Source organism: Sinocyclocheilus grahami, unplaced genomic scaffold (assembly GCF_001515645.1).
Source record: "Sinocyclocheilus grahami isolate Dianchi unplaced genomic scaffold, SAMN03320097.WGS_v1.1 scaffold629.1, whole genome shotgun sequence".
Lineage (NCBI taxonomy): Eukaryota > Metazoa > Chordata > Actinopteri > Cypriniformes > Cyprinidae > Sinocyclocheilus > Sinocyclocheilus grahami.
This window is the reverse complement of record NW_015505808.1, coordinates 98,077-108,660: the sequence shown is the minus strand read 5'-3', so window position 1 is coordinate 108,660 and position 10,584 is coordinate 98,077. Positions and strand designations below refer to the sequence as shown.

At 37.6% G+C, this 10,584-nt stretch overlaps 1 protein-coding gene across 1 annotated transcript in view; it reads right to left on the bottom strand.

Annotated features, from left to right (window-relative positions):
- LOC107558020 (golgin subfamily A member 2-like) overlaps positions 1 to 6,345 on the bottom strand; it is a 30,630-nt gene extending 24,285 nt beyond the window's left edge. The window contains exon 1 of the mRNA XM_016241621.1: positions 6,285 to 6,345. Coding sequence (XP_016097107.1) covers positions 6,285 to 6,345 — 61 coding nt within the window. The remainder of the gene's footprint in view (positions 1 to 6,284) is intronic.
- Positions 6,346 to 10,584: the final 4,239 nt, after the last annotated feature.

Genomic DNA, 10,584 nt, shown 5'->3' with positions numbered 1-10,584 from the left:
ACACTACCGGTCAAAAGTTTGGGATCAGTAAGACTTGCAATATTTTTTAAAGAAGTCTCTTATGCTTATCAAGGCTGCATCTATTTGATAAAAAAACAACAAAAAAACACAAAAAAAACAACAACCCGGTAATCTTGCAAAATGTTATTGCAATATAAAATAATGGTTTCTTTTTTAATATCCTTTAAAATACAATTTATTTCCATGATGCAAAGCTGAGTTTCCATCACACATTACTCCAGACACATAAAGTGTCACATGATCCTTAAGAAATCATTCTAATATGCTGATTTATTATTAGAATTATCAATGTTGGCAACGGTTGTGCTACCAAATATTTTTTTTGGAAACTGTGATACTTTTTCCAGGATTCTTTGATGAATAAAAAGTTAAAAAGAACAGCATTTATTCAAAATATAAATCTTTTCTAACAATATAAATCTTTGCTATCACTTCTTAACAATTGATCACATCCTTGCTAAATAAGTTTTAATTTCTTTCAAAAAAAGAAAGAATAAAAATTTACTGACCCCAAACTTTTGAATTGTAGTGTATATTGTTAAAAAGATTTATATTTTTAAATAAATGCTCTTCTTTTTAACTTTTTATTCATCAAAGAATCCTGATTTTTATTCATCAAAAAATCCTGAAAAAATGTATCACAGGTTCCAAAAAAATATTAAGTAGCACAGTTTCTAGCACTGATAATAAATCAGCATATTAGAATGATTTCTGAAGCATCATCTGACACTGAAGACTGGAGTAACGATGCTGAAAATTCAGCTTTGGCATCACAGGAATAAATTCCATTTTAATGTACATTAAAATAGAAAAATGTTAATTTACATCATAATAATATTTCACAATATTACGACTGGCTTATACAGCCAATCCCAGTTTCTCCCACCATCCACAGGAAGTCACACTGCCTCAGAGTGGTCTGAAATGGAAGCTCTGGCAGTTGGGGAACATTCCTTTGACCTAATATCCTTGGGGAGAAACACACAAACTGCTCTTTTGCAGGCTTGTTTTTAATGCCATTATCAGAGAGCTCACAGGGAAATATGTAACCTCTGGGTTATCATAGTGTCTCACAGTCCTGGGAGAAACACTCTGTGGAATAAAGCAATGGGACTCTGGTGACAATTTGCTTCCCAGCAGCTTTCCAGACTCTTAGGTTCATGAAAGGTTTGCATGTATAATCATGTGCAAACTTGATAGCAAACACACACATACAAAAAAAATTCATGCACCTGCAAGTAATTGTGTCTCATTTTGAAGGCTAACCCCGAAGATCTCAGTTGTTGACTATAATCCATTGTGGCTGCTTCATTTCAGGAAAGTAACCATTACATTCCACAGTAATAAAATAAATAATTTACACCTTACAAGGAATAACAGTCAGTTTTATAATGGTTACTCTTCTGAAATGAGATATCCTCGATAAAGTACACAGCCTACAAATATCCTGGGAGAAACACTCTGTGGAATAAAGCAATGGGACTCTGGTGACAATTTGCTTCCCAGCAGCTTTCCAGACTCTTAGGTTCATGAAAGGTTTGCATGTATAATCATGTGCAAACTTGATAGCAAACACACACATACAAAAAAAAATTCATGCACCTGCAAGTAATTGTGTCTCATTTTGAAGGCTAACCCCGAAGATCTCAGTTGTTGACTATAATCCATTGTGGCTGCTTCATTTCAGGAAAGTAACCATTACATTCCACAGTAATAAAAGAAATAATTTACACCTTACAAGGAATAACAGTCAGTTTTATAATGGTTACTCTTCTGAAATGAGATATCCTCGATAAAGTACACAGCCTACAAATGTGACCTCTGAAGGGCACAGCCTTCAAAATAAGACAGCTTATATGTGCAAACCAGAAAAACTGAACGGCAGGTATTAATCTAACCTCCACTTGATTTAATTGCTAGACATGGCCCATCTTCCCTAAATCCCGCCCTCCAACCCGCACACACACATACAGAGACGTTGTGAGACTGTAATCTCAATTTCACAAGCAAGGAAAATAAAATAAACACTAAATATGATGTGAGCAAAGCCATTGTGAGCTCAGTTTTACAGTGACCCTGTATAAACACTGTAATGTCAGTTGTGAAAAGAAACGTTAGTGTGCTTGCATGACAAACTGACACTCTCAGCTTCCTGGCTTTCCATATAAGGTCTGACCTGTGAACATCCATAATTACTGACAAGGAAAAAGTGCTTCTGATTCGCTAAACAAAGAATCTGACAGCAGCCCGTGCTCATATTTTATAGTTTACAGAGCCAGAGGCTGTCACAAAGACAAGGGCAATATTTCAGGACAGCTATTTAGCTAAATACGTGTCATTTCATAACAATTTTTACAGCACTTTTAAATTTGAGAGTGTCCAAACCTATTATTTGCACATTGCAATCACCCATAATCCATCACCAAAAATATGCCCATGAAGCACACATACAATTTGTTAGACTGCAGCACATTAGCATACTTTATTTGAGATCTTAGTAAATCAGGTCATCAGACTCTGAGACGACATAGCAAGATGGAGCCAGTTTGGAAAGCATTGTTCATGTAAGGACATGTACACTTGCAGAAATCTACAAATCACAACAAATTTTCTCTGACCACAATTTACACCAGTTGACAAATTTACACACAGTACAAAGGTTAAAGGAAAAACAGAGCTACATAAGACAAGAATGCAGACAAAAACATTGTCTTGTTTTCCAGTACAAATAATGAAATATTCTTAATTCAAGAAACTTTTACTTGAACAGCAATATTACACGATATTAAGTCTTGTTTTCTGAAAAATTTTTCAAAATGTAGTGACTTTACGCTGCCAATGGAATAATTTAACAATGGATTTTTTTTTTTGTTTTAAATGTAAAGCAGAAAATAAGACTTGCGTAATATTTTAAGTAATTTTGCTTTTCAAGTAAATGTATCTTAAGAATAAGATTTAGGCTAGAAAACAAGACTAGAATACAAGAAAAAAAGAAAAAATATACATAGAGTTTTGTTTTTGTGTGTGTAGTTTTATAAATTAAGAAATCATTTGAAAATGCCAAACCCTTCTCGTGAACTTTCAAAACATAAGTTATTAAAATTAGGTTTTAAATGCAGGAAATACATTTTCCAATCATTAAATATATCAAATATTTAATATTTAAATGTAAGTCAAACACCAGGCGCTTCATGAACACAAGGATCCTGTTTTAATATAAAAATACTTTATTAAAGATGTCTGTACTCTTTATGTGACCCTGTAACTGTTCCTGCTGCTAATGTCACATCTGCACTAAAATCATCAAAGGCCACAGCTCAGTCCATCTGAGTTTCCATGAATGCATGCCAGGGCTCAAACGGTAACGGCTTTTTTCTTTTCTTATTATCTCGCACTGGCTCCAAAGACATGTTTTTCGCTAACTCGCCTTCCAAAGACAATTTAACCAACTTCGTCTTACACAGTTGCTGTGTGCATAAGACTTCAACAGTATGTCTATAGATGTGAACTCACATGTGTTGATCTTGTATCCTGAACATGCTGCAACTTACACTAGCTCTATATGAACAAGTGGGCATATGTGAACTCCAGGAAAGGATCCAGGCCTCTGTGAGTTAAAGGGAATTTTTAATGAGTTTTTGCTCTGGATCACCAAGTTTTGTCATCATGTTTGGTTGAGACTGAATATTTCCTCCCAAAACAGTTAACTTTACCACATAGTGTCCAATAAAGTCAACCACAAGAGTGGCAGCAGTTTTCTGTTTCTCTCTCGCAGAACCAACTGAAGTTTACAGACCTGGTCATTTAAAGGGTTTAATAAAATAACCTCTACTGGGCTGTAGGCATTTTGCAAACTGTAAAGTTACACTAGTACTCTTTGCCTCCCCCCGCACCTTGTCAGGGTGTAAGACAGCACTTAACAAGCGTCACATTTTTTAATTAGGGTGATAAAACAGAAGCAGCTGCCATGCCATCTGGAGTATCTCAAGTCCTGCTCACTAGTGCACTTTAGCTGTGCTGCTGCACTTACCAAATAACTTATTTGTAACTTCTGTCAGGTTTACTTAATGCAAGTACACTGACATATATTCAAGAAAGACATATTCAAGCATCTGACAGAAATCATATTTATCATTTCACATGATTCAATTTGTGGTACTTGCACTATCATTCAAACGTTTGGGGTCAGTAAGCCTATTTTTTTTCTTAAAAAAAAAAAATGTAATACTGTTATTTAGCAAGAATACATTAAATTGATCAAAGGTGTCACACACACACAAAAAGTGCCATTTATCATCTATAGAAAACAATGCTGTTTTGAAACTTATATTCTTCCTAAAAAAATATCATGGTTTCCACACAAATATTAAACATTCCAACTGTTTTCAACAACAACAACAACAACAATAATAATAATAAGAAAATGTTTCTTGAGAACCAAATCAGCATATTAATAAAATAATTTAAGAAGGATCATGTCACACTGAAAAGTGGAGTAATAGCTGCTGAAAATTCAGATTTACACTTACACTAGCTCTATATGAACAAGTGGGCATATGTGAACTCCAGGAAAGGATCCAGGCCTCTGTGAGTTAAAGGGAATTTTTAATGAGTTTTTGCTCTGGATCACCAAGTTTTGTCATCAAGTTTTTTTGCTGAGGCTGAATATTTCCTCTCAAAACAGTTAACTTTACCGTGTAGTGTCCAATAAAGTCAACCACAAGAGTGGCAGCAGTTTTCTGTTTCTCTCTCGCAGAACCAACTGAAGTTTACAGACCTGGTCATTTAAAGGGTTTAATAAAATAACCTCTACTGGGCTGTAGGCATTTTGCAAACTGTAAAGTTACACTAGTACTCTTTGCCTCCCCCCGCACCTTGTCAGGGTGTAAGACAGCACTTAACAAGCGTCACATTTTTTAATTAGGGTGATAAAACAGAAGCAGCTGCCATGCCATCTGGAGTATCTCAAGTCCTGCTCACTAGTGCACTTTAGCTGTGCTGCTGCACTTACCAAATAACTTATTTGTAACTTCTGTCAGGTTTACTTAATGCAAGTACACTGACATATATTCAAGAAAGACATATTCAAGCATCTGACAGAAATCATATTTATCATTTCACATGATTCAATTTGTGGTACTTGCACTATCATTCAAAGGTTTGGGGTCAGTAAGCCTATTTTTTTTCTTTAAAAAAAAAAAATGTAATACTGTTATTTAGCAAGAATACATTAAATTGATCAAAGGTGTCACACACACACAAAAAGTGCCATTTATCATCTATATAAAACAATGCTGTTTTGAAACTTATATTCTTCCTAAAAAAATATCATGGTTTCCACACAAATATTAAACATTACAACTGTTTTCAACAACAACAACAACAACAACAACAACAATAATAATAAGAAAATGTTTCTTGAGAACCAAATCAGCATATTAATAAAATAATTTAAGAAGGATCATGTCAAACTGAAAAGTGGAGTAATAGCTGCTGAAAATTCAGATTTATCTGGACAGAAGATATCTCCTGTGTTCTTGGCTCTCAGCCCCGTTAATAAAACACCACTGCTTTTGCAAAGTTAAAACTCTCCAGACAGGTCTTTGGAATGTCTATCTCCACATACGTATGAACCTGCACTTTATTTCTTCATTGGAACCCAAAATGAGACATTCTGAAGAATGCCTCAGTCATTTTCTGGCCATACAATGAACGTTTTGGACCTCAGTGACACTTTATATAGACAATAACAGCTGAAACATTCTTTAATTAATCTTTTTGTATGTTCCACAGAAGTAAAATAAGCAAGTAAGTACAGATTAAGTAAGTAAGCCATGATTACATGAGGGTGAGTAAATGATGCAGAACAGTCATTTTTGGGTGAATGTCCCTTTTAAGAGCTTATCCTACCCAAATGGGCCCTTAAAAAGTACTGTTGGAATAATGTAGTCATATTGCTTCAGTCAAACTAAATAATATTTTGACTTGAATCAAACTAGCTAATTTTGATTTTACAACATGAAGCATTCTAATATGCATATAAATGCATGACAACAACACCACAGGTCTGAGAGCAGTTATTCTGAAATGTAGCAGGTTTCTGAGGTCAACGCTATAGAATAACGGAGTCATTCTTTTTTTACAAAACCTAATGCTGTGACATCAGCTCCCCTGTGTGATCATATATCTCTTTGTACACCTGAACCGTTTTTGAGGGGCATATGTGTGTGTATCTGTGAGACTGAAGAAGCATAATAAGGTACTTGCATCTGGTTTTTGACCCTTATCATCATCTGCTAGAGCTGCAGCTGCAGCCGCCCCCATTCCTGTTACATACATGATTACACACACACACACACACACACACCAGCAGCTGTCACTGCTCAAAACTCTAGTATCGCATTTCTTGCAGAGGGCTAGCTCTCCACATTACCACCATGAGACGCCAACACACACGATCACCACAAGAGTTTGATACATACACCCTGGTTTCTGCCAGGCCAACAACAGTTTCGCTAGCTGTTAGTCTGGTTGATTGCTTTAACAAACTACTTTGAGACTCTGGCTAAAATAGGAAGGGGAGGAGTGAGACATCAGTTTTAACACATACCATATAACTTCTCCTCTCTACCTATCATCAGATGGCCTCATGATAAAGTGCTACACAGTGTGGTAATTTGTGATGAAAATGAACGGTTACATTGTTCCCTCTCCATCAATGGCCCCATCAAACCTTCAATTATGTCTAATGGTACTTTTCATTAAGTTTCTCCACAGAGTTAATTGAGACATCAGCAAAGCCATTCATCAGCATTAAAGATACAAACTTCAGACCAAGAGAGCAAGTGAAGTACGTGTCAACAAACAGATCAGACAGGTGTATCTGAAACTTTCAACATATTTTTGAGGTTACTGGCTGATGGTTAGAAAACCTAAACTATTGTTTTTGAAAAATCTTGTCTAGATTAATATTTTTGTAAAGTCTTTTAATCTATATAAATTCGTTATCTATTAATTTATTTTTTTTAAAATATGACTTCAATACACTTCTTACGTTTCTTAACATTTCAAATTTCTTATTTTTTGTGCATAGTCAAACGTTTTAAAATTATACAACTGTCCTGATTTATTATTAATAATAATAATAAATAGTTTGCTATAAACCCTTTAAAAAAGTAAAATATATATATATTTTTAAATAAATAATAATAATATATATATATACATGCATTAAAACATTAAATATATTTTTTGAAATAATGAGTAAAATATGTACACTATAACTAAAGGAAAATATAATAATAATAATAATAATAATAATGATAAAATGTTATGTTATATAACGACTTTAAAAGTAACTTCTCAAAGTACTTTACACTAAAAAGTATACAAAGTAAAAAAAATTTAAGAAAAAAAACACATCAAAAACAGTATAAGAGAGAAACAAAACTGGCAGCAAAACTAGCAGATCACAAATAAGCAAGTCTAAAAAAGTGAGTTTTAAGAGAGGATTTAAAAACATTAAAATATTTTGCATGTCTAATATCATAGGGAAGAGAGTTCCAGAGTTTTGGAGTAACAAAAAAGCCCGGTCACCCATAGAGCGTAGACAAGTTGTGGGAACGGTCAAGAGGCGAGAACCAGATGATCGGAGATCAGGCCTAGGAGAGTATACAGTTAAAAGTTCAGATAAGTAATGAGGTGCCAAGCCATGCAAGGCCTTATACGTAAGCATCAGAATTTTAAAGTCTATATGAAACCTAACAGAGTGCCAGTGTAGGCATTCCAAAATTGGAGTGATGTGCTCTCTAGTTCTGGTCCCTGTCAGCATTCTAGCAGCTGAGTTTTAGACATACTGCAATTTATTTAGGGTAGTTTTTGAGACCCCTGCAAGCAAAGCATTGCAGTAATAAATGCGGGAGAAAACAAATGTATTTATTAGTTTTTCTGCCACCGTAAAGGACAGTATGGGGCGCAGTCTTGCGATGTTTCTGAGATGAAAGATTGACGTTTGAAAAACATACTTTGAAAAACATACTTTATATACTTTTTTTGTACCTTATGTACTCATTAAATTCAAACCTTTCTTGAAAATGGTATAAAAGTTTTTTTCAAAACCATATGAAATCAGAATTTCCCTTTCATGGGAACTTCGAACTGCGTCCTCTAGGGGTCGCTATGGGGAACGCCTCGTCGTGACCCGTGTCTGAAGCATACATCCGTTTTCGCGCACCGCCTCGATATTCGCATAACTGGTATGCTGAAACCGATGGATGCGTGAGGAAAACGGCTTCTTCCCTTCCTTCTCGCTCTCAGTATGGAGATCAGGAAGGAAAGGGAGACTCACCTGAGCTGGAGGGTTATGGCCAGAAAGATAATGTTCGTCGAGACGACCTCGCGACGCCACTTCCTTAGTCCGCTTCCATGGCAAGTCAAGTCTTGCCGTGGCGCGATCCATAACCTCTAAGAGCTCATCATACGCAGGGCAGGAGGATTGGGAAGGCTCAGCCTCAGCTTCTTTGCTCTCATCATCCATTTCCTGCTCTTCCTGGGCTGAACCCAGCAGAGCACTGGCCCCTGGATCAGATGATGTTAAAGAGAGAACATCATCCTCCAGTGGCTGTCTCTCGCCCCCCGCCGATGAGCGCGGGAAGGAAAGCCCCTCTCTAAACTCATCGGCCAGGTCCACCTGAGATCGCCACGAGCTCATTCTCCTCCGTGCCTCAGCAGCGGCGGGTCCTGAACTGCGGGGAGCAGATGGCTGCCCCTCTTTACTTGAAAAGAGAGACAAACGAGAACGGAGTTTTTTCATTGGAAAAAACTCGCAATGCACGCAGATTGCCCCCTCGAGGACATCGCGTGCGTGCTCCTCGCCCAAACAAACAACACATAAATCGTGTGTGTCATCTGGTGTCAAATAGCGCTGACACGGATGCACACACCTTCTAAATGCTCTACTAGTGCTCGCCATAATAAATAGATAGCTCTTACTTTTTCCTTGAAAATGCACGCTTCAAACAGAACAGTCAATGAAGACGAAGAAGTGAATGATGTGTAGCTCCCGGCGCCGATTTATACTGGAGTCGCACCGGTAGTGACGTCATGGCTGTCGCCGGCCAACGAGTTGGTGTTTTTTCAATGTATGCTTCAGACACGGGTCACGACGAGGCGTTCCCCATAGCGACCCCTAGAGGACGCAGTGTCTCGTTCCCTACTCAGGGAACCATGGTTACATAAGTAACCTGAGACGATTTCTAAGATTTTTTGGCTCATTTGCAATTTAGGAATTGAGAATTTGGTTTGATTACAGTACGTGTGGCAAAACACTTAGATTTTTTCTGAGACTGGGCTTGACCAAATCTATTTGAAAAAAAAACAACAACAAAAAACACGATCTCCAACATTATCTTTTGAGTTTTAAAAATAATGTGCAATGAGATGCACATAAATGTGCAAAATATTTCCTTTCTGGGTGTGCTTGGGCTGTAAATAGCCACATTTGTGTACATCACTTCCACTGATCTCAGTTGCTAATGGCAAAGGTGAGTGATCTCAGGCTCGGCTGACTCATGTCTATCTCTGGGGTGGAGCTACTGTTTAGGGTTGTCACACTGCCCTCATCAACTCCGGCTACATGAACAATAGAAATGCTGTTACCCTCTCTCTCTCTCTCTCCTAACCTCTCTCTTTCTCTCTGGGCAGGTATTTCCTGAGGGAACATGGGCCATTATCACAGCTGAGGGGAGTCAGGTTTCTCCGCTAGACTTACTGACCCTTAAATCAATACCTGCCTCTGAATGCGTGGGCCTTTGCCAAGCTGCCTGTCCCCCTCAGCTGGGGGAACCCACTTTGTCATGCTCAATATGGTTGTCTCTCTCCGAGGCCAGGGCAGGGTGCAGGCTTGGGGGCCCCAGAAAAGACTCAGAGGCCCCAAAAGAGGCTGAACAAGAAACACACAAAACATTGGAAACAAGGGAGGAAGGAAGAGAGGAGGAGGCCTGGATACAGGTATGTAACTGCTGGTAGGCTGAAGTTACAGGTTGAGAAGGTCACTGAGTATGGCAGTTAATAATTCGGTACCGTTAAAAAGGGAAAGTTCAATAACATATCTAATACAAAATGGCATCATGCAGCCTCATAACTTGTGCTTAGGCAGGAAGAGTCAAAATATGTACCCCTAACATTTTCCTTGTCTTCCTTAAGCATGATGTGACCCAAACCCAAAATATCTGCAGAACTGATAATGGCGATGGAGAGGTCGGTTGCTGTTGTGGGAGTACGAATTGTAAAAAATGAATCACATTGCTATCAAAAAAGGAAAAGCAACAGAATCTTTCCAGATGTGCGTTTTGGTCTTTGCCTGTGATGAAGATGCATATATCTGGACATCGTAATCCCAAACTGGCTCGGAGCCCAGAACTTTCCCCCTATGATTAATGGGACATCTGTGGAGGGATGGAGTCATGGTGAGGGGGTACTTTGCTGCCTTTAGCTGATGCAATAGGGACAGGTGCTGATTTAGTACACTCAGTTGTTGACTATCTACACAGAGCTTTAAAAAAA